The 26,665-nt window shown below is 34.6% G+C and overlaps 1 protein-coding gene across 4 annotated transcripts in view; it reads right to left on the reverse strand.

The window, feature by feature from the left end:
• LOC129004972 (choline/ethanolamine kinase) overlaps window positions 1–26,665 on the reverse strand; it is a 52,054-nt gene that overhangs the window by 15,320 nt on the left and 10,069 nt on the right. For all 4 annotated transcript variants that reach the window (XR_008491788.1, XM_054433711.1, XM_054433716.1 and 1 more), the window contains exon 2: window positions 24,795–24,907. Coding sequence is in view for 3 of the 4 variants with exons in the window: in XM_054433711.1 (XP_054289686.1) it covers window positions 24,795–24,907 (113 nt within the window). In the remaining variant the exon portion in view is untranslated. The remainder of the gene's footprint in view (window positions 1–24,794; window positions 24,908–26,665) is intronic.

Consider the following 26,665-nt stretch of genomic DNA (forward strand, 5'->3'; position numbering starts at 1 on the left):
TGTATACAGTATTTATATTTCAAAAATGTACTGAGAAATATCAAACAACCCTAAAATTTGACATTGACATTTCCTACTAAAAATATCGTGGGATATTCTAGAGAGGGTAATGACTCGACAATCCCCAATAAAATCAGTGATTTGTTCCCTTCAAGATGTTCTCTAACCGTCTCTAACCTATTTCTGTGTGTCTGCTGACATGCAGAGTGCAGACTGATGAAATGCCAGACTGAAATAACTCACGTTTTATCTTGATATAACTTAAAACTACATATAGCTTTATAAATCGAACCATAATACCTTTAAACCACGTCCAACTGCAATAGTCTCGTATATTAATACTACGAGTAAATAAAATTGTTGCAATTTACTTTCATTTTGTGGTAAATAAAATAAACAACATAGAATGCTACTACATGGATGTAAGAAACACAAAAATACGTCACTAGCTCGAATGTAACCTAAACAAAATAAATAACCGTAACATACAGTAATGTTTGTATTTTGGCTGTTATGTCATATTTTAATTTGAATAATTAACGGTGTGTTTCGAGCTAGTGCCGTCATTTGTTTATGTTTGTGGTTCTTGCCATTCTGTTCTAATATCCGTAGTAGTGAAGTAAACAAACTGTGGAAAGTTCGAGAGAACAAGGTGATTACTGACGTCAACTGCGCGGATAAAGGATAATTGGGCAACCTACGCGCCGAAGTACGGCGAACCAGTTTTATAGTCTTCTACCTGTAACCTCCTCTCTAACAGGGTTGTCATCCTATTGATAGGCTGAGGGCAAATTTTTAAGCATGTTAATGCAAAATAAATCATGTGCGTCGATGTCTTCTGTTTCTTTAAAACTATTTTACCAGCGTTCAATTTCCAGACCATAATATCTGTTTGTAATCAATGGCTTGTACCCTTAAATTTTAAGGGCCCATACACGGTCAATATTTATCGTGCAATATATTGCACAGCACAATCTTAATGAAGAGCGACCATAAACAGTTCAATAATTTTGTGCAACCTACGATTTAGTCAAGTCGTCAATTTAGAGAAGATTGAAGGCAGACTGAAAGGATATTGTGCAATATCACCCATACACGATTCAATATAATGAAGATTGCACAATATATGTCAAAACGGTTTGTATTCACTCAATATATTGCACAATTAGATTTTCGCCTTCAATTTAACCCTTACAAGTTCAATAATATTGCGCAATAATATTGGCCATGTATGGTCCCCTTTTATTCACCTGCTCGAGCGTTGCACAAATTCACAAATTCTATACTCGTATCCAAACACCAAACACAAGTTTTACCTTTAATTGTTTAACTATGTGAAGTACCTGGAGAGAACAAAACACTTGAGTCCTAAGTCAGATTGTTAACACTATCAGGTCGGCCTATATGAATAACAGGAAAGAAGTCAAAATATAAACAACAGTGGGTGTGTTTGGTAAACATGTTGCTGTAAACACCACGTAGGCCCACCTTGTCTGGTGACGGCCACTGACCTAATTCTGCTGCGGAACTTTCCGTTGCGACCTGCGACGTCATCATCCACGGGGCTAGAGACAATGTCATAGCAAACAAACACTAAACAAGTGCATGAATTGATCTACTAGTAGAGGTGTTGTCAGGGTAGCCGAGATGTCACTGTGTTCACCTGCAAATCTCAAGGCCACCGGTTACTGGTTAGATTCAAAGCGAGATATATCAATGTATATGTATGATGGTAACGATACCAAGGGTTGGTTGGACCGTTTCCCTTAAAACCAGTAACAAGTGTTAATGGTGCTGATAAATGCAGATTAAATAGAGATAGATGTAATTCCTCTGTGGTGATGGATAGATTGTTTCAAACTCTTGTCCCGAAATATGAAAGATTAGAGGTCGAAGTAACTGTCTTTGGCGTGTAAGCTCTTGGCGTTGTAATCCGAGGCCACCAATTCGGCTACGGGAAAAAGCTCAAGAATTGTTCAAGGTTAAACTTAAGATTGGGTTAATATAGCTAAAACATAATTGATATCTAGATTAAACCGTATTGCAGCCTCTTAAGTAGTTCAGTGGTAATCGACACGATCTCTTATTGACTAAAAGGTCATGAACGTAAACTAATTGGGAAAGGGCAAAAATTTAACTACAGTATCACGAAATCACAATTTTTCGTTTACAGTATTCATCAAATGATTATAATAATGGACTTGTAATAAAGTTGTTTGGCATTTTCTCCGTAACTATTTATCTTACAATAACACTTCTATAAACTGAACAAAATTATTTGTTTTTAAAGCTCTACACGATGGTTTGGATGATTATTGACAATTTTATGGTTTAAAGTAAAAACTTTTATAAGCTGGAAAATCTTGCAGTTTTAGTCGCTTGATCTGTGGTGAGAGATTTAAACACATTAAGATTTAAATGAATTATATTAGAGACACCCCCACAGACAATCTTCACATAACAGTACACATCATCATTCAGCAACCGACAGCAAGACTGCCAACATTACAAAACGTTTTATCCTCCTCTGTGTACAAAGCAATGTACCAATCCTGGGCTACTTATCTTTGTAACTAGATTATACAGGGTGTCCGGTCATAAGTGTTAAATAAAATTTTGCATTAAACTACATGGTAATGGTGACAGAATGTCGCAAATTTGGGGTTCCCAGCCTCGACAGTTAGAGAATAACAAATAAATTAAGATTTTTCAAAAATTATTGTAGTTGTTATGAAAAAGGTTATTTTACTCTGTTTAAAATGCACTTACCGTCAACTTCAATGACATTTTCAGAATCCTAACAAAATTTTAAATAAATATAACACATAATCATTGGGGTACGTAAAAATATTCTATTTAAAATTCTTCGTTAAACAAATTATTTTTATATCGACGAAAATGTAAATAACATTCAGCAATTTATTTCTCGGTTGTTGAGTTCCGGCGAGGTTATCAAATATGACTAAAAACTTCCTTATTTAAAGGGCTTTACAATGGTGTATAATAGTTTTTACCGAATTTCAAATTTCCTAATGTAATTCGATCATTATTGTGAAAAAAACATGGTAGGGCAAAGAAAATCTATTGTGAAGAATAATACATTTAAGTGCAGGCAACAAATAATTTGTATTTCTTTCTCGCATGCAACGCTTTGTTTATAACTACCCAGCTAAGAAAAGAAACATAGTAGTAAAATGTGTTTGTGATAAAGTTACGGTTATCGTATAATTTTCATATAAGATTTAAATTATCTCCCGGAATTTCTATTTTGTTGAATGGATTTAGACAATAGATTCAGGTATTTTACTGATAACAATACTTTATCCAAGCGATAAGAAAACAAAGCGAACCAGTAGTCATATTTTAAAACGATCTATCAGTCACATGTGGACAGTGATCGGTCAACTATGTCTTTTTCGATTCGGGAGTATGTTGAAATGCATTTTATTTCTGGTTTGTGTAACGGTAATGCGTCGGCTGCTCAGAGAGAGTACCAGAATCGGTATCCTGATCGCACCACCCCCAGTACTCAGGTGTTTACTAGAGTGCATCAACGTTTGCTGGAAACAGGATCGGTTGAGAAGAAGAAGAAAGAAGTAGGATGTTGCAGCTGAAGAGGGTGTAATTCAGAGAGTTATGGATAATCCTACTACTAGTGTTAGGCAGCTTGCCCTTGAAACTAGTATGTCCCGGTGGAAAGTACATAAAGTGTTGAAGGACAATAACTTCCATCCGTATCATTTTACAAAGGTCCAAGGATTGGAGCCTCGTGACTTCGAATCCAGAAAGGAGTTCTGCCGCTGGCTTCTTCAACGTGATATTGTTGAATATCACTTCCTTAAAAAAATACTATGGACTGACGAATCCCGTTTTACCAGAGAAGGTGTGATAAATATTCACAATATGCATCTTTGGAATAATGAAAATCCAAAAGCCTCCAGAGAAGCTTCTTTTCAAAAAAGGTTTGGGATCAACGTGTGGGCAGGTGTGATTGGAGATCGGTTAATTGGTCCTCATATCTTCGAAGGAAATCTGAACGGTGATTTATATCTAGATTTTCTTCAGCACTCTCTACCTCAGTTGTTGGATGAAATTGATCCTCAAGAAAGAGCTGAAATCATATTTCAGCAGGATGGTGCTCCACCACATTTTACTGAAAGCGTTCGGTTGTGGCTATCCCAAAACTACCCGACATGGATTGGACGTGGAGGAAGTGTGACATGGCCTCCTCGATCTCCAGACTTGAGCCCGTTAGATTTTTTTGTTTGGGGTTACATGAAAAGTCTAGTTTACTCAACTGTTGTAAACTCTGAAGTTGAGTTACGGGAGAGAATCTTTGAGGCTGCTGGGAAAGTAAGGGAAAAATTGACGTATGAGGTCACAGTTGGCGCAATCCGCAAAAGAGCTAGGGCCTGCATGCGGGAAAACGGTGGGCACTTTACACCTAAACTGTGATTTGTGCTTCGGACAAAGTGTGTCATTGATTTGTTTAATGGGTTAACTATCATTTCATATTTAAATTGTAGTGTGTATTATGTTTTTTACTAATGTGTTGTGTTTTTTTATTACAAATTTTCCAAAGTCTTTAAAAAAAACTCTTTAGTTTGATGGAAGTGTAGTCTGGTCAATCATAAATTATACATACCCTCATCATCAGTGGTCAGCTCATAAAATAGTAAGTAAAATTTTATTATTTTTTACAATACCTGTTTTGGCTTGACCGTGATTTTTCACAATAGTGCGTAAAATTCACCATGGATTTGACAGTAGGTAAATGTTGTTATACATCATTGTAAAGCCCTTTAAATAAGGAAGTTTTTAGTCATATTTGATAACCTCTCCGGAACTCAACAACCGAGAAATAAATTGCTGTATGTTATTTACATTTTCGTCGATATAAAAATAATTTGTTTAACGAAGAATTTTAAATACAATATTTTTATGTACCCCAACGATTATGTGTTATATTTATTTAAAATTTTGTGAGGATTCTGAAAATGACATTGAAACTGACAGTAAGTGCATTTTTAACAGAGTAAAATAACCTTTTTCATAACAACTACACAAATTTTTGAAAAATCTTAATTTATTTGTTATTCTCTAACTGTTGAAGTTGGGAACCTCAAATTTGCGACATTCTGTCACCATTACCATGTAGTTTAATGCAAAATTTTATTTAACACTTATGACCGGACACCCTGTATATATATAATACAACAGAAACCCCCCGATAAAAAATTAACACTATAAAACCCTGTTCCCATTACCCTTACTGGTTCGCGAAATCATTCAAGTGTATTTATTACGGAACCCTACACGTTCATGCTAAGTTTCATAAAATTTTGAAAAAAATACTCGAGTTATCGTGTTCTCGGCCATATAAATGAAAAAAAAACCAAGTCTCATAACCAAACTATAAAAATAGCATGACATCAACATGTCTTGATTGCAAAATGCGTAGTTTACACCAACAAAAAAAACAAAACAGTGAAGCTTTTGCAGAACAAACAACAAACAACCCAGTATATAGATCAAACCAAGCTGCTGTGCACGGACACAAAAGTGTGATTAATGTTTGAAATACGTCTTCTATTGTTACAAAGCCAAAACATAAAAATAAACGTTCAAACAGTGTATCCCATCATTATTTAGATTATATCGAACATAAAAACTTTCACATGCAGAATCACGAGGCACTTCATAACATAAATTGTGTTATTAACTTCATAGCTTGAAGAGAACGTACGAGGTCATTTTACGGAAAAGTAAATATGACATGCTTCATTATTGACTAGTCAATATTACCATACAATTCTATAATTGAAAACGCATTGAACTAGAACACATTCCTACAAATATAAATCTTGACACGTTGATAAAACGAGCCTCTCTGTGTCAAAGAGGCGCAACATGTGCATTGTATTTACATTAACACGATTAATTGTTAGCAGACAACCGGGTCATTATGACAAAATAGATCTATTGACGATTGGTGGCATAGAATCCTGTGAACCTCTTGGACAATTAATTGCGAATTATTGTAATAATTAGTTAGAATGAAAAATCAATTAGCCACAAGCCACGACAGAGAGAGGATGCATATACATGGCTGTTATCAGTAGTGATACGCGTTATCACACCGGGGTCACGTGGGGTGAAACTTTGTACCATGGCGAGGCGAGGTGACGCGAGAGGAGCAGGTTGGGATATTCCCCGGATACTCAAGAGTCGGAGTCCAGTGGACTCATCGCCCACTTACAACGTCACTCACTTGAACATGCTATTATGCATTTTTCCTGAACTCGAATAGAATTGTGTACGTGATGTTAGAAGTGAATAAGAACACACTAGAAGAATTTAATAAACATTGTTTATAGATAATGTACGTATACTACTGTAATTTATATTTTGCACATGTTTAACGTTTAATGTGAATATATTATGTATGTCGCTTTATATAAAAATCTATGAAAATAAACATTAAATTATTTTTGCGGGTACTTAACTTACTAGCAGTACTAACTTTTTTACATGAAAACTCGACGTTTCTCAAAATAAAGAAGTATGGCCTACAGACAGATAACTATTTAGGAAACGTTAAATTGTACCGATCGACATAAAAAATGTATTGCAGTTCAACTTTATACAAATCTTAACGAATATTTGCTTCACTGTACTCTTCCAAAATTACTATATTTTCCCGAAGCTCCAGTTATATCATGGAAACCCCTTTTTCCAAATTTATGGGGGGTGTTTTATTGATTATACCTAGAGGATTTGTATTATACAGTATATAGATACGGGTCTCAAAACATACATAAACACCACCGATCTGATTGCAAAAGATATTGAAAAGTCAATTTAGTATCCTATGAAAACTATCCCCATAGAACCTAAAATAAAAAAACATCTCAAGAGTGAATGCTATATGGCTAAGCGACATAGTAGTGAGAGTTCCACTAATATTGTACTTTGACCCATCGTATGGCCAATCCTGACCTCAGCAATGTATCGCAAGACCTCGTGCTGCCAAAAGTTGAGGAAAAATATCACAAAAGGAGGCAAAAACTGAGCTATCCGCCTCTAGATATAAAGTGCGCAGTTGTGTTGCGGCCTTGGCTTGAAATACATAAGAATTGCCACAAGCGTCTTGTCTGGAACCCGAGCACGCGGCGCTCAACTTTGTGAACGTGGACAACTTTAAATAAACTTATCTACACTTTTGTGCCAACCATTGTATTGTTTGTACTGTATATTTGATTCACCCCGTACGTAAAACGGGTACACAGCTAGTTTACTAAATAAGCAAACCCTTTACAGTAGGGAAAAATATCCTACACGAATAATAATATGATTGGAAGAAAGGTTTAAGACCAACGATCACTGAGCTGCAAACAACTTGTACCATAAACATGTACAATGGAACATTGCTATAAACAGCTGATTGGTATTTTATAGATGACGTGTAGAATAAATAAAAGTTAAGAGAACATGTTGTGTAATATTGCACACAATCGGGCTTATGAACATTCATTAATGTATTTAATCCAAAGAATTTTGATTAACTTGGTCAAAACAAAAAATTGAGTTTAACTTGTATCGATACTCTACTGTAGTTTTCACAGAATATGCAGTTTAAATTGTCATCTTAGACTCGTTTAAATGTTTTTGTTAGGTAAACGTAACAATAAAAAAAACTTCACCATTCTATGCAATGTGCAGATTAAACTGTATTTTTTGTACATACCATCAAATATAAATTAAAATTTTAATGTTAATTATTTTTTTTTTTATTAGTTACTAGTTATTTTTAGTAAATTTGACTTGGCTAATGCATTTGTAATGTTAATCTAGCTAAATAATGAGTTATTGGGACCCGTTTGATTAGAGTAAAACAATGGTACAACAAACATATTTCAAAACGTGATACTGTAGTTGGTACTGTATATTGTGATTTGCGCTCGCCAGGTGTGCAAGCTGTTTCAGCAAAAGGGGTAGGGTAGGTAGTATTTTTGTAATTTCAATTAATATGCCGATCTTTTTAGTTGTGAGCAAACCTACTAAAGCATTAACTATATTTACAAAATTTTCAAGAAGAAATGTGTGTATATTACTGTATCACTATTACCGGACATTAGGATAATTATGAGGGGATCAGGATATAAACTGACAATACTGTCATTTTACATTTGTCCTATCTGAGGAATTAAAAAAGTTACACATTTTGTAATCGCAGTTTTCTTGGTATGAAAGAAACCTAAATATCTCTCAACAAATAGAATAGTTTCAATACGTCTCCTTAAATTGCTACACCTATCCTACGATTACAATAATACATTATCCACTTTCAATCCCTGACACCCAATAACGTTTCGGCTTAATTCATATTTTGATACAACAATTCGCCTACTCAAATCGCTCAAATCAGACAGCAAATTCCGTGGACTTTGACGGACGTCAACAGTGTATTGTTTAGAGATGAACTTATGACGAAGGAATGCTATACAAAAACCACACCAACAGCCAAACACCAGTCAGCATATCAAGTCAGCGATGAGTAAGCACGTACATGACGTGGTGAAGTACACCCGATACCGAGGCCCTATATATATATATATATATATATATATATACACGGCCGCGCCCGGGAAGCCAGTCACATAAAATATACACTGGAAGTCAGTCAGTTGCACCCCCCAATATATTTCAAGACTATGATATATATATAATATATGTTGGTAAATATCTTAAGCCTAGACATATCTGAACGTATATATCTCTTTTTTTCTTAAAAATACTAAAATATAATTACGTAAAAAATGCTATGCTAATGCAGTCACCACCGCATTTGCATGGGAAAGCCAGTCACGTAAAATTTGTGCTGCTAAGCCAGTCACTATATATTTTACCGCATACCACTGGAATCCAGTCACTGAAAATCCACCCGGGTATCCCGTCACTTCAGTCACTTTCACCCCTGCCCTTCTACTTTGTGATATTTATTTGTTCTACAAGCTTGAAAATCCGCACCTCAAACAAATGGATTATGCTTCAGGCATTGAGCACTCTCATAACCCATCTTTCGCACTTCATTTTAATTAGTTGTCTTCCAGATTACTTAACAATTACTATTCTACAGATTAAATACCTAAATGTCAATGTAATCTTTGGTCGTCTTAATAGTCGTCCTGGCAACTGTGGAAACAAATATGTACCGTACTAATTCGCAAGCGTAAGGTGGGAAGTTATTGCTTTATAGTCGCACAATTAGGCCTATTGTTGAGTCCTTGGAGGCAAGCGGCCATCTTGGATGATTTCAAAAAGCTGCAAAATTTATCGTCCAAAAATATTTTTCAAACACCAAAGTGTTTATAATTTAAATAGCCAGTATACTGTGGGATTAGAAATGTTCTTTGTAGTTTTGAATTATTCTCCAAGGGAGTCCATAAAATAAGTTAACGGTCACGGTCATCTTGGAAAAAGGCCAACTAATACGAAAACAATAATCCTGTGTTGCGCGGGCCGTAGCACACAAATAGTTTTCCCGCCTCAAACAATCAAAGGCGTGTGGAACAAGGCGAAATTCTTGTCTCTTTTGTGGCGAGAGGTAGGGGCGAGCCTAACGGGTTCCATTGATGGGCTACCCGGCTACCGACCGACCTGGGGTAGCGACTAGCGAGCCAGTGGATGGTTAAAGGTTCTGCCGGTTATTTCCATCTTATTGCTGGTTCTCGAGCTTTTTGAGCTCGTTGTACAGTGAAATATTACTTCCCTATTTTATATAGCCACAATCAAAGCGATTTTTACAAGAAAGAATGAAGATATAGACTCAGTGATGTGTGGTTACTTAATTAAATCATGTTCCTTGATTGTTTACCCTTTTGTAAGAGCCAATAATCAATCAACTTATATTTCTTTATTTTTCGATTTATTATCTATATCAATTCAAGAGGTAGCCCTGTACCTGGTTAACAAATATACCAATTACATTTAACGTGTTTTCTTTGAGTTATGCTTCATGGGATTCCAAAGTTTCACAATGTTTACATTTTTGAAGAATGTAGATAACAGAATGTTTAACGAAGTCAGCTGTCATGCTGTCAATAAAGTTCTTTGATTTTGCGGTCCAAAAGGTAGAAACGATTCGATTTGTGAAACTTTTAACTTTTGCTACGAGCCTGTTAATTGGAGATCCTGACATTCTTAATTTAAGGAAGTAAACGTATTAACATGACGTGTTTGGAGTGGGATTTGAAATATGTGACGTGTATCAAACTTTTTCTCTTCAAAATCCTCTCCGATGTAAAACACAGGTACGGCAGCTAGGTTTATTAGAATTCAAAAGTTTTTTAATTGTCCTCCAATGTTTAGAAATTATTTTTCGATCAAGTTGTTTAATGAATAAATAATTGTTTTGCCAAATTATGTTTCGAAAACAGGAACTAAAAATAGATCAGGAAATAGATATTTTAGTTCAGAAAACAAAGCCAATCAAATAGGCCTACGTACTTTTTAAATAAAAACACTGGTCAGATGGTTTTTAACTTTGCTGTTTATTTACTTCAATAAATTTCTAATAAAAATCCCCACAGGTACTAATCTAATAAAATAAAATTAGAGTTTTGTCTGTACATTGCTCAGAATCATCAACGTTAAGATTATTTTTACGTTTTAAACATTCAAGAATCCGAAAAAAGTTTCATCTCAATTCCGTTATTATCTCAATCATCAATTATTATCTCAATTCCGTTGTTGTCTATCTTCCGTCTGTCACGGTCCAAAGCCCATTTTACGCGGCCTTCTCCTGAAAACGAGAGTACCTATCAAGATCCTCGAATCATTTTAATGTATTCACTGGATTGGCGAAAGTGTCTTTAGCTATTAAAATATGGCCTCGCTACTTTGTAAAAAAAAACTTACGGACGTTTAAAACCCAATTTTGTGCGATTTTTGTCAAGTTTTCTCACAATGTTTATCACATAATCATCATATGAAATAGCGAACAGCTGTTCGGATCAAGATTATTTTTCTCTAGCTGTCACTGATATGTTTACATTGAATATTGTTTACAAATACCGCAATCATTTCAGATCAAGTTTCAAAAGCAAATCCTAACCACCAAGTTGGATTAAAACCGTTTTTCCTTACATAACGGATTTAATTAATCGCAAGTGCAATAATGTGTAGGGTAACCGTAAATGAAAATAGAGCTTCTTTGTGTATAGAATTTCTATCGAGTTTTGGGTTTATAACCGGGGAAAAGACTTTGACTCAGTGTTCTATATGCCTGGGAAACTTACATTTTTTACATAAGCGTTACCAATAGCTTACATATAAGGTTTCAACTCGTTGACGGCACTTCAATGGTGGTTGTGTAAAGTGTTTAGAGACTACTGCAGTGGGTGATTGTAACAGAGGTTTACGGATTATGCTCAAATCGTATTTCTAATGTGTCTTCTCAACGCTATGTGCTGCTCGCTGGTCCAACAGACCAATTATCCATCTCTTGGGTTCGTAGGCTTAAACAATTATTCATAAGTTGGTAGCGCATATAACTCAGTGTTCCGTACGGACAGGCCAAGAGCACCTTTGATAGTGAAATTTCCAACCTGAATGTTTAATGGCGAGGTTGAGGTATAGTATTTTAACTATATATCGTTTGGTTAGTTAGGTAAGGTTAACCTAACCTAACTAACCAAACGATATATGGAATTAAACAATCGAATAATCAATATTACTAATTTAGTTGTTTGTGCCAACAGATATGGAAGTGTACCCCTCATAGATCTATTACGCATTTTTTTTTACTTGAAACTGTCAGATACTGTATTTGTTTGTATATAATAGTTTGGCTAGCATATCGGAAGCTAGTAATTAATATTTAATTAATACATCTTATCTTACTAATATTATAAATGTGAAAGTTTGTGTGTTTGTTTGTTTGTTTGAAGTTCAATCACGCATTAACTACTGGCACAGAAGATATACTGTTTTTAATTTATAAATAATTTGTCATATTGTGCGAATCTTGGTGATTTGAATTTGGTGATTTGCTTTTTTCTGCTGTTTAGGTGCAGTGGTAGAACATTATTATGGATATGGTAGATGTTTTATACTATATTATACCGTAAATTAAAGAAATGACACGACGAGTGTCGTTGTCAATAATGTCGTCTGATTCTGACTGATGTCAGATGTTACACTGAATCGGTCACAGGGATAATAATTAGTTGTAACCTACCACTAGCTTACCTAACTAAGTTTGAGTGTTGCTATTTGCAGTGTGGGATGATTGCACTGGACAGTTTAGCTATCTATTTCAGAAAAATAAAGTTTAAAATAAATCAAATTCTAGGATCTGTTCTTAAGTTGTGGCCGTTTTGAGATGGATGCTTTCAGAGTTCAGTTTAGCCTAGCCTGAACAACTGGATTAGTAGCTTGACTTAGTGGTTCATCCATGTTTAGTTTATAAACACTAATCAATGCCTAATCTAGATTATAGGTGCCTTATTCTACTCTGTTTTAAAACTAATATACATAGGCATAAGCTTTAATTTTGTATTAAATACTGGGTGCATCATTAAGGTAACTCCGTTAGGTTGCTTTTTATAAATAAATAATTTCATAAATCACTGATACCCTTTATCATCTAAGTGTGCTCAATACATAATGACACTCTCTCAAAAAAGTACTAATCCTAACCCAAAAAAATATAGATAGGTAGCTTTAGGCCTACAGAGGATGAGTGTTTATATTTATATCACTTATATTTATATGTCTGTGGTTAGGTTTTGGTTATGTTTGCCTTAAGATGGCTATAAGCTTAGGACTAGATATCAAATAAACTCCCAATTAACTTATAGTGCAGCCTAGCCCTAATTTGTCAGTGTCAATGAAATAGTGCAATATCAAGGACAACCAAACTTGGATATACAACCATGTTTATACCTAAGGTTCCTTTTTGGTACTCACCAACAAAGATCAACCGTAATTATTTTCAGTCAGAAAGTGTCCTGAGTTTCCAGAAAATTGTAACTTATTACATTTTAAAAATTGAGGGTAAATTAAACGTTTCGGTTCTGGTTTTGGAGCGAGTCCAAGTTCTTGCAGTGACTAATACTTCAAAGGAAGGAAGGTGGGAAGATTTTCATACTACTAATAGCCTTCTTTGAATTCAGCGTGAAAAATACTGGGTAATTTCTATAGTTTCGGCCATTTAGGGGAACCAAACAAATTTTTAAAAACTCTTCTATCTCATCATTTCAGTAAACTATGATATTATTATTTGAATAGAAGTTAAATGTCAAGAAAAAAAAATACCGCAAATTATTATATTTGGGATAGCATTACATTGACCAAGGAATACTCTCAAAGTGTAAAGTTTCCCGAACAAAGCTCGGTCCCCAACTACTTGTCAAACAACGCAATAATGTACGTTATTTCATAAAATTTGTACCTGAGAAAATGTACAAATGGAAAATGCATTTCTCGTAAGTGTAAGCAAATCTTAAAATGATAGGATTTGTAATGATACGATCTTAAAACGAGCAATTCAGTATTCTTATTCAAAACACCAAACACCCACCACTGGATCAAAATATGCCCGCACGGCGCAATCCGGCACGGTGGGAAGCCCCTCTCGTACAATTTAAATTACGTACATAAGCCAAAAATAAAAAAAAATATGATTTAGAACATTTCACTTTTTGTATACAGAATCCACTGTTTTTAAACTAACCTGACCAAAAAATAAAATAAAGTAGTAGCCGACAAAAAAAGTTCCGTGGAAATTTGCTATGTCACGTTTCATAAAACATTAAAAATAATCGACTTTATTTGAATATTTAAAATGAAATTTACCGGGGGACCGAGCCGTGGCTCAGTATGTATATTTCGATTGTAAAAGCAATATAAAGGAAACTCGTGTTTTCTTTATAACTAATTTCGGCTTTTATTGTTTAAGTTTCAGTGGAATTTTAATTTACTATGATGTAACTTTAAATGGACAATGCAACACATTAATTTATTTTAATCTTACATATTTCTGTTATAAATCATAGAAATAAAAAAAAAAAAATAAAAGTAGTGTTTTTTTAAATACGTTCCTAATGAATGAATTAATATGCGATCACAGGTTAATACAGTAGCAATCAACTACACAGCATTAAAACAGCACAGTGTATGTAAGGGGTGTGATTTATTTCTTGGTACTAAATTAAGTCATTCTTCAAGTATAAGTAAAACTTCAGCATGGGCATACTCTCTAACGTACTATCATATGATGGATTAGCTGAAGGCAGATAAGTCCGATTCAAGCTTATATTGCTTACTATAAAGATTGTTGTAATACAATTAACTTTAACTAGTGGTCGTCCAGTGGTCGAAAACTCGACCAAAAATATGTAATGTACAGGTTTCAAATGATTTAGGCCTAAAACTTTTTTTCCCCGTGTGAGTAACTAAGGACTTCTGGATAATTTAAATATGATATTTATATGTTTCTTACTCAGGAACAATGCCGTTCCGGGACACTATATAAATGGACGTTAACGTGATTATAAATTTGCATTTTACATAGTCAAAATACTATAGGTATTGCGCAACCGTGATATGTTAAGTCATTAACCTTGGTTTACTAATAAAAACTACACCGTATGCTTACTCAAACAAAATAAAACTTGCTTACTGTACAGCAATAAATCACGTAAAGAACAAAACAAAATGAAAATGTAGACTAGAAGACTACTGATACCGTAGTCATCCTAGGCTACTACTACATGATGTTTCAGAACAGAAGTATGGGGATAAAAATATTAAATAAGTCATAAAACACCATAAAATCATAGTACTGTATTTAAGTCTTTCTGGTAATAATAACAATGATAAAAATAGGATAAAGATAAAAATGATGTAAAACACCTCTTATTATTTCTCTTTGTTCTATTCTTTCTTTGGTTTCTCTACATCCACAAGTTGTCATGGTTACTAATCACCCAACGACCCAACCACAAAATATTGTAGTGTTGTGACAGCAGACAGAAGCAGACGATTGTCAGTATGTCAGTGTCAGTGCAAGATTGTCAGTCTGTAGGTGCGAGCGTATAGGTTGACCTTGATGATACTGATCGATATTTCTCCGTTTTGCTTCCATCTTATTTTTGTTAAATGAACTGTAATATTTCAATAATTGGGAACCTACTGCACATAAAAATTACCGTAAATAGTTAAATATATCGTTCATATCGAAATATTAGACTGAAAAACACAGTTAATAAAACATTTTCTTGGGATTTGTGAGGTTATATAATATATAGGAATCATGATGATGCGACTCCAGTTAAGCGAGGTTCTACTGTATTTGCAAGTTAAAGTTACAAATAAACCCATTATGGTTTGTATTCAATGACCGATGTATTATACAAAATAAATTATAACTTATTTTGATATTAATCAGCAGCATTTATTACAGCTTGCAGCACTTATTGGTATTATATAAATATCCCAGTTACTGTTAGTAAAAAAAAATAAAACACAAAATTGTGTGGCCATTCAATTTTTATAAACACAGTGTTAAACATTTGACTCTGCAGAATACCGGATGGTAAAAAGGTGTTTGGTTTCAAGAAAATAAAATAAAAAATAGTTTAACCTGCTTTACTATTTATTTTGAAAAATAATAGATAGGAAACCATAAGGATAGGTATGGGATTGAACTGAAATAATTGCAGGAAAACTTAAATCGTAAAGTCCACAATCTGTACATTGTTAGAGAGCGAGAGAGAGAGAGAGAGAGAGAGAGAGATTTGATAAGGAATCTGAAAAGTAAACAAATAATCGTTTCTGGCGTTCGTTATATTGTACCCCCCTCCCCCCCCCCCCCGTATTTGCACTCGTGACCACTTATTGTTGCTTCCTTATCATTCATCCGTCCCAAAATATAATTCCTGTAATAGTTTGTTTGTAAAATTGAAATTATTATAAAAATATTTTATCTTTCGAGTGTAGTTTCATGGTTATTCTTATCAGATAGAATAATATCGTTGTCATATGTAATAGTTACTCCTTCGCGTTACGCAATTGCGTAAAAAACAGTTCCAGTATCTCGGACAAGATTCACGTATATTTCTCGAGATAAAGAAAATCCGTATAGTTCCCGGTCCGTGGAAACACTGTAAATACTAGGATAAAAAATATTGTATAAAGGAGAAGTTGACTAAAATTTCAACTGAAGGTAAAAAAAATCAAAATAACTTAAAATATGAGATGATGAACGGGTAGGATCAAGATTCAACCAATTATAATTAATTAATATTCGACGATCCATATTAGAGGTGCATCATATTTATTTGGAGTATGAACATGTTTAAACATTAACACGTAGTTAATCACTATCCCAACACAAATAGTAACAAGGAGTAAACTAAGGTTACAGACCGCTGGGTTTTACCATAGACAAAAAGAATTAAATATAGACCGTCAGCTGTGCTGCGGTTACCATAGCTTCTGGCGCACACCGCTTGGAGCGCCATGTATTTACGGCGTACGCGCTACGTAAACTACAGCGGTGTGCGCCGGAACCTATGGTAACCATGGTAACCGCAGCATGGCTGACAGTCTATATTTAATTCTTTTTGTCTATGGTTTTACCGCTACAAAGTAGGGTAGGGTGCCGTACTGGCTACACTACTCCACGATAGAACAAACGATGAGACAGTCTCCGCATTGGTATTGCAGTTACGCTTATCGACACAGGCAGCAGCACCGGTTTGCTGTTTTCATACGTATAAAGTGCACGGGAAGCCATACCTGACTGGCTTATGGGAGAGCTGACTGGCTTTCGGGTGGGTGACTGCCACACCGAGTAAATTACCAGCGCACTGACTGCCAAACCGGGTGGGCACAAAAGTATATATATATATATATATATATATATATATATATATATATATATATATATATATATATAACCTTTAACAATTATTGTTTTTAATTTAAGACTGTTCAATGATTAAGAATAAATGAGTGAACACTAGTTTGGTGTATTTAATCAACTATTTTAAAATACCGTAAAGTATTTTTTGTTTGTTTATACGGCAACACAAATCCAGTCTTGATATAGTGATTTCTAAGACCATATTTCTGAACGAATGCCAGCACTATTAATAAATAAATATAATTTATAGTTTATCCGATGTAATGAAGTATTTTCATTTAATCTGAACTTTGAAACAAACGATAGAAAACTCTAATAAGATTAACTGTTTCATTTCAGTACTGTAACTTTACAAGTTGTTAGCACAAAAATCATGAAACACACGTTAGAACCTATGTCAGTTTTAATTTTACGGGTAATTTAAAGTATCAATTAGTTTAAACCAAAGTTTTGGGGTGATTTGATTCTAGTGATGATAACAAGTATTTTGCTTAATGCTTATTATAGGTATGTTCCTGCGATTTGATCTCGAACAATCAAATTCGATCAAGCTTTGCTTTGTCCAAGGTCATGCCATATCGCATGACTTCACGTAGCAAGCAGCAACAATACACAATTCTAGACGCAACATCAATATTCAAGATGGCGGACGGCTCCAGCTGGCAATGACGTCATCGTTCACCTGAACAGATTCTCTACTTGTCATTGTCAACCGCAACTTGTAATTCACTTGACAGACGACTTCCCTATTTTCCGGCTAATCAAGCAATCAAGGGCTACGAAAACAGCAATAAAATCACTTTCTGCTGTCAATGAGCGGACGATTGAAATGACAGAACTTAAATAATTTGATACAATTTTAAACTTTTTGAAAAATATTCAGCTGTCAAAAATAGTTTAAAACTGTAAATATTTGCATTTTTAGAAAAAAATAGAGTCTCTACCAAATGACCAAGAAAAATAATCAAAATTATTTTTGAAAATCTATGAAATTGCACTTGACTGAATATGGGTTATTTTACTAAAACAATTGTTGCTTTAATCGTGTAAAATAGGAATGATAATCACAATATAGAACGCTAAACGATTGTTGGTATTGCTATAACCAGCTGATCTCTAGTTGTTGGTTTTTATGTTATGTTATGAATTTGGATAATAAACACTATCTTGTTTAGAAATGATTATTTAATTAAAATAGTTTAATCTATATATATAAAAGGCAAAGCCCTCACTGACTCACTCACTCATCACTAATTCTCTTACTTCCCATTTACCTAGGAGGCTGAAATTTGGTACACTGATTCTTTAGGCATTAAATAGGAAAACTAAGCTAATTTTTATTCTGATCGGACTCTCGGGCTCCGCCCCAGTGGCTCTGGAGTTTCCCATGTTAACCTTATGAGTACTCATATTTAAATGGAATTAATGAATCTTAACAGCTGTTTCAATTAAACAAGTTGGTTCTGTTCTATGATGTTCAATAGCATTTAAGTTACAAGGATTACCAACAGGGTGCAGCACTATTATTTCTTTTACATTTATGACAACAGCTAATTTGCAACCAAAAGGTGAGTGAGCGTAGCGAACGAACTTCAACCTGGAGGCGAGTTAGCGTAGCGAACAAGCTAACCTGAAGGCAAGTGAGTGCAGCGAACGAGCTCCAACCTAAAAGGGAGTGAGCGTAGCGAACTAACTTCATCCAGGACGTGATTGAGCCATGCGAACGAGCTCACTTATGAAGTTAAACGGGGCAAAGCCCGCGGGTACAGCTAGATAAAAGAACACGGATTTCGTAAGCCGTTCAAAGACAATAGTTATTTGTGCAACTAGTGAGAAAAGTGAGCAATTGACTCACTCGAGAGAAATCCTTACAATTGTACTTTGCACTCGAGTTGCACATTATATTTTTCCAACAGTTACCACAAAACAATTTAATTGGTGAAGAAACATAACATATTTTTACACAGAAGTGAACTTTTAATATAACACTAGTTTACATGTTGCTCGAATTCGAGCAATTGCAAAGTATTACAGGAGCTATTTCAAAACGAATAACAGTAATTTTTACAATGAGTTTGAAAGAGTCAACTCAAAGATTGCCGGTGTGTAACTCAGACCATGTTTATCTTCGTTATTGATAAACCTAAAGCATTCCGACCGGTTTTATCCTTCTCAAAATGCCTCGCTGTACAGGCAACACATGTCATTGATAGAGGGCCAATTGAGAACGAAAAGTCGTTTTGGGGTAGTGTTAGGGCGCATTGGAGTATGTTTTCTTGTATGTATTCTTGAGGAGTATGATTTATCTATGGTTAAGCCTATTACGCTCCACTGTTCGGTAGGTGCGGTCGTTGTCACGATTGGGTACGCCTCTTGTCTATGTTTCGTTGTCGTCGCGTCGGAGACATTTAAAAGAAAAAACAACAAATAAACAAATTATAGCTACAAAAAACAACGATAAATGCACAAATTTCAGTTACAATCATGGTAACTCGATCCGTCAAAGCGACACAAAACAACGATAAATACATAAATTTAAGATACAACCATACTAACACGATCCGTCTTGGGGGATATGTTTACACAAACTCAAATAGTAAATAAATGTACTCAGTGCGTTTCATTGAATTGAAAAATAAATATCAACAATTAAATTATACAGCTGATCAAAATGTAAACAATTATGTTCTCCATAAGGATAAGATAGGAACTTTAACAGCCACTGGGGCAGAGCCCAAAAGACTTTTTCAAAAATGTAAGGCCAGTTTGCAAATCTACGCGACACGCTCATTCCAATGAGACGTCAATGGATAAAATTGGTTAAGAAATGGCGGAGGAGTTCAACCGACAAAGTTTCATGTAGCGTATTAATTATATAGATTTAATGTAAAGTGACAAATACAACAGTACAACAGCTGACCAGCTGATTTACAGCCAGTGCTGCCAACGTATTTTGCGCGCATACGACGTTGTCTGCATGTTACGCACTCACTATTTCGTGCCTTCACGTTGCAAATCTGGAGTGAGACAAAGTAATTAGCTCACTGATGAGCGAATTGGCCACTTTGCTTTCTCAAATCAGTGAGAGAACATGTACATTGTTAGGTAACTGTAGGAAAAGTTAATTGTTTATACAGAATTGCGTAGCTGCTGAGCATGCTGTACAAAATCGTCATAACATCATAACAAACTAAGTTTGGGCTGGCTATTGCCCTTTACTAAGTCCTAACACTGTCAGCTATGATAACACATACCGGGTGTTCAAAAAGTGTGGACCAACGTCTGGACTTAATGAATTCCGTGACACTGACACCAATTTTCAAATTGGTTAGAAAATTAAACATTACACAACTACATATACGTATAACAACTATTTTTTTCTTATCTCCACGAGGGGATGGCCCCATGAGGAGTGAGTACAAATTATTTAATGTAAGTGTAGATTGATATGCACATCATTTTAAAGGGCTGGTTAAGTGGAGTTCAATGCCGGAAACCATGTCTCAAAAGGTTCAGTTTCACCCGTAGCAAAATGGCGGTCATTATTAAAGTTTCTATTGCTATTGGTGTTCAAATAAGTCAGGAAACCCCTTTTTTATTTTGTTAATGAATGCAGAGCAATGAAACTATAGGATTGCGCCCTCACTGTAGTTTGCTGACTTTTTGACCATTTTAACAGCCTTTTTACGCTTTGGGGGGACGTCCTGCGGAGGAAGTCTAAAAACTTAAACGTAAGGATAGGTCGAATTATATCTCATTTTGAAGGTCTTCCATAGAGGAACACATTGCCGCGAACCAGACTGAAATGGGCCATTTGTTTGGAAATGACAGCCTCTCAAACGTAAAAACTACAGTGAGGACGTAATCCTATAGTTTCATTGCTCTGCGTTCATTAATAAAATAAATAAAGGGGTTTCCTGACTTGTTTGAACACCAATATCAATAGAAACTTTAAATGGCAGCCATGGGACTCGGATTGCATTGAACTCCACTTAACCAGCCCTTTAAAATTATGTGCATATGCACATAATGCATGCTATGCTTACATTAAACATTTTGCAAACTTACTCCTCATGGGCCGTCCCCCGTGGAGGTAAAAAAATGTTAATGCTTGCAAAAAGTAGTTTTTATACATACTATATAAAGTTGTGCAAAGTTTGATCTGTCTAACCAATTTGGTTAAAAAGATATTAAGAGGTGTCCAGACTTTTAGAAAACCCAGTATACCTGACATTTCAGGTCACATATATATGAGTTACATGTGACCAATAACTTATCAGTAAAATAACAAAATCAAGTTCAACTAAATGCAATTGGAATTCAATTAAAGTTCAAAATATTCCTTAATAATCATTAAAATGTGTACATGCTACACATTAATATTCAAACTACAAACTGACCTGTTAAATATTTATAATTTTGAAAAGCCTCAATGGGCCTTGATTTTGCTGAATAAATGTATAACCACACTAGGTTGAAAGACTATCAAACATGAGTTTGTGAAATTATCCATAACTTACATTTTTCAAACTTTCTCCGTAACCAATAACCATACAAAAACACTTTGATTTACTAAATTTATTAGATCTTTAAGCTCTATTAAATAGTCTTGAGAGAAATTGTGAAATTTTGTGTTTTAAGGGGGGTAAAAATAAGAAAAACATATTTTTACCCCATAAAACCCAGTTCCCATGGTCCAATCATGCCAGTTCACAAACTCATTCAAGTTTCTCACGCCTAACACCTTCAAACCAAATTTTATCAAAATCGGATAAAAGTTACTCAAGTTATTGCGTTTACGGACACACACATATAGTATGGATAAATAATTTTAAAAAATAAATATATAGGCAGTATAACATTTTTAACGGATGGTGTTTTTGGCCTATGAGGACATCAAAACAAAAAAGTAAATCAATCCCAGGTGTAGGTTTTACCATGAGACCTAAGGTAATAGCTTATTTGTACCCTACAGTATGTGGGAAATTCGTTAAAAGCAACTGAATTAACTAGTGATTCTTAAATCTTCATTGTAATTAGTGGTTCAGAATTTAAGTTAATCTTTGCAAAATGTCAATGACAATGATACAAAAAAATCCTATTATTTTACAGAAAAAATATAAATAATATTATTATTTGTTTTAATAAGTAAAAGGTACAGTAGCATTAATGATCATTAAAACGTTCATACTTATTGAGAAATCATTTGATTCTGAAGTAATCATGAGCCATGAGTCAATAAAATAACAACAAATTGAGCTTATCAAAAAGTCAAGGCTAGAATATGGCATTACATAATGGAAAACCCCATATATACCATTATAATAATCATCTGGTAGTTTTATAGTAAAGTACCGCCAACTTGAATTCACAAATATAAAATAGGAGAAAGAGTTTTAGTTAAGAGGAGAAATAATATAAGGCTATCCTTTTTATCACAGTAAAATTTATTTAGTTAAACTTTTTATTGATTCATTAGTTTTAATCACAATCCCTAGAAGGATTATTTTTTTTAATTTTGTAATACGATGTAAATACATATACCTAATTTGTAATTTGTTTGAACAATATATGAATGAATGCAAGATTTAATAAATGCATAAGCTATCAGTCAACGATGTAACACAGGATAAAGAACTAATGACATTTTTTTTTCTTCTTGGAAATAGAAACAGGACGCTAAGATTTGAATAAACTTTAAGAATACAATATTTTCAAACAACTGAATTGATTTATTATATCCAACCAAACTACTCATGTACACTGATAAAAAATAACCAATCTGAGCCCAAATAACATGTAACCATCACACAGAACTAAAAACTGTCGAAACCCATCAACCTATCAACCTATTGGCCCATGTCAAAATCCATCAAGAAACATTCTATCCAAGTTCATAAAGATTGCTACAGAAAATTAGTTATCATCATATCAACAAGTATAAATACAAACAAAATATAAACAATCTACCAGTTACGCCTACTAGCTACTATTAACTCAATTAAATGTCTCAAAACTATCTCAACCAAGGTCTCGGCCTACCAGTTCTTGCACGTGATCAACAATCACAAGGTGTTTATTTCAGTAGAAGTAATGATTTTGAATCCAGCTTTATTTTTGGCTCTCGTGTGAGATGCCCTGCAGGCTTATTTCTGAGGCGCAAAATGAGCCTGATTCATTTCTTGGCCGTCTACCAACTTACGCAATGTAGGCTGTACTGCGTCTCTGATTTCCCCTCTGGAGCCATCGTAAATAATGAGATGCATACTTTTGAAAATTGCTGTGTAGTAGTAAATGGTTGATATTTAAAAAACATTTATGCAAGAACCATATTAACTATTATTAGTGCCTCAGTCTTCAATCTGGAAGGGACAGGTTCAATTCTAAGAATATTGAAAACAATTTGAGGGGTTATAGTTATTTGATACAAAATGTTTCTAGTGACGTAGACACTAACAGAAAAATTTCAATAAGCGTCTATACAATATGGAGACAACTGACTACAATATTACCCACATATTTATGTACATTACAATGTATGTTACATTACAATGTAAGAAGGATAAATTGAACATCATTGATTAACGATTTTTTTCTTTAACTAGGCAATAGCCTGGGATTGTGTTTTATGTTACTAGAGACTAGACCTAGATGTTGTGGCATTATAACTTGGAAAAAATCCACTGGTGATTTACGGGATATGTACTGTACTCGGCACCTCAGGGACCGAACTACTGTGCCCTTCACTTAGACCAGCAAGACAAAAATAACACATACCACACATATGTGTAGCATCATCCCATACCAGTAGCGCAGTAATTGGTGATCATCGTGACTTGAACCTGGGTTTTCAGAACAGAAGTTTTGCGCTGTAAACAATTACCTAGCCAAATCCCTAGTTTAAAGGGGTGCACACGCCAGAGTGGTACGGCGGAGAAGTAGCGGTGCGGCATTCGCACGGTGATTTAGTACAATGTAAGTAAATGCAAGCAGCCACACCGGAGCGGTGCAAGCAGTAGGGGTATACCGCCCTTAACACCGCACCGCCGAGATGCAGCATGTTCCATTTCACCGCTGACATGCGGTTCCGGTGCGAAATTTGTCTGGCATTTGTGTCCAGGACTCCAAGCAATCTACATGGCAACTGAGATCACCGTGAGTACAAGAACGAAGAAGGATAGCATTACCTATTGTTGATGTTATGACCCACTACCTATTTTTGCAATCATCTTCAGCTACAACAAACAATAGTAAGATTTCTTCCTCGTTGTCTGATGTAAACTTATTTATAACTAACAACACACTGCACTTGTTAACAGCAAACTCATAAATGAGGACAAAAAATTACTGAAGTTTTTGTTATTGGATGAACAAGATATTAGGGACAAGTGGGTAAACGAGAATTTTGTAGACAAAGAGGAAGATAGAGAATATGCACGAAACTTCAACGACTTGCTAAGACAACCTGAGTAGTTTTTCCTGTACTTAAGTAAGACCCCAGAGACTTTCTATTGACATACTGGTCAAAATAACACGTAAACACAAAGCAGGCTATATAATTTTACCTAAAGTTACTACTTCAACAAAACATGTTTTTTATTGCTGTAAAAGTAAAAAAATATCTTTGATTAGTTTTTTTTTATATAAACCGTACAACTTATGTTGGACAGTAATCAAAAACAAACTTACACCATACTAGTTTCTTATTGACAATTATTTTTTTTTCTTAATAACATGCTAATTAATTGTAGTGATTCAATCTTTGAAACTACAAGAATATTCATTTTCTTCTACTCCAAGTTTACGTGAAATATACTACAAATGTTTCGAACAGTTATAAAATTAACATGGGTAATCCTACCTTATTCTTTTTACAGAAATGTCATTGGCAGTGATTTTCTTCCAGGGGCCGTTGAGATAACCTCGACACACCCGAAGTGCAAGATCCATCATCTCACTGTTCTCACCATGCATCTGCAACAAACGAGAGTTGATTGAGGAGGGCTTGATTAATTTATAAGGGAATGTTTTGAGCAGTGATCAATCGGTGAGAGGCAAATACTAATGAGTACTAGCAGGTACTGAATCTTAAATTGCATTTATGACGCAAACTACTCTAAACAAGAAATATCTAATAATGTTTGTAAATAAAATAAATTAATAGGTTAAGTGCAAACTTTCACTGTGATCATGGCATAAATGTCCGAAACATGTGTTTAGTAATATAAAATATAATGTTTTTATGGTACTTTGGTATTTTAATTTGCGTAATAACATTTAAACATTTAAAGTAGCCCTCATTGGTGTATATAATAACAAAATACATCAACAATACAATACATCCGATTTCATGTTGGACTTTGTGTTTACTCAGACAAACGTTGATCACCCTCTTAGGATTTAATGACTAATTATGATGCTTGAACGGAAAATTACTCATTTCCATAATTGGAAACTTTATGCGTGTGTGTGTGTGTATGGTTGATGAGTGAAATTTCATAGATTTTCATGATGGTTATTTAAACATACATTAATTTTACAGTCATGTGTAACAGCTAGGCCTACATGTTTAATGTAGGCATGGCAATCTAAAACCAAATTTTGTGGTAAGCCTCAACTTACCATCTATTATATTATTAAAGTGATACAATCAAATTTTATGTAAACGGTTAAGGCCATTTACCAAATAAAAATATAGGCATATGACACATCAAAACGAAGCTTAGAGTGTGTAGATTTGCCAAAAAGTATTGATATGGACTAATTTCCAAAGGGCTCTGCCCCACAGGCTAATTTCCAAAGGGCTACGCCTAGCATGCTTCCAGAGTTTACATGATTTAATTTTAGTTAATGAAACAGCTGGTCAGTGCAATGAACTGGTGTTTATTTATTTACTCGAAAAAGATGTTTGTGACGCTTTATGTAGATTTAGGAGGGTTATGTTTGGTTTTAAAGAAAGGTTGTATACGTTTGATAAAGTATTGCTCAAAGTTTCATTTTGTAATTTATATAGTAAGCTACAAATAAAGAGGCTTGACTAAAGTTGAAGAATGGTGGTAAACATGTCTTTCGCGAAGCAACAATATGAAGCAATTGATGCTATTGCTACACTAAGGTATGTTGTCATATTCTTTTGGATCTATTAACATAAAAAGTAGGGGTTTGAAAGTAAGTAGGTTTACACTTTTAAATGAGTTTATATTTTCAAATTAAATCATAGAGTTGCTGTATTTTAAAACACACATCACAATTACTTTAATAGCTCTCTAGGTCACATTAAATTCCCGTTGCAAAGCACGGGCACAGCAGCTTGTTTCATTTTAAAGCAATATAGAAATTTTCTCATAGGTAACTAACTTTTATAATCTATATATTAATTTGAAACTGTTTTACTTTGTCATAGCTAATTTGAGAGAACGGCTGGGCGTAGAAACTCGGTAGGGGTGTCTAAAGAAAGGGCTTGGTCTGTAGATGAGCCATCAAAAGAGAAACGTGGTAAATTCCCTTGGGGCTCTGCCCCAGTGGCCTTTAAATTCCCATCCCATATTATTCTTATGGGGGAAAAACGGGTTTTTGTCACAGCTAATTCCAGAGAACGGCAGGGCGTACAAACTTGGTAGGGGTCTCTAAAGAAAGGCCTTGGTCTGTAGATGAGCCATCAAAAGAGAGACGAGGTAAATTCCCTTGGGGCTCTGCCCCAGAGGCATTTAAAGTCCCCTCAGCAGATTTGTT

Source organism: Macrosteles quadrilineatus, unplaced genomic scaffold, assembly GCF_028750875.1.
Source record: "Macrosteles quadrilineatus isolate MER2022 unplaced genomic scaffold, UCM_ALF_1.0 Scaffold_1__1_contigs__length_201487025, whole genome shotgun sequence".
Taxonomy (NCBI): Eukaryota; Metazoa; Arthropoda; class Insecta; order Hemiptera; family Cicadellidae; genus Macrosteles; species Macrosteles quadrilineatus.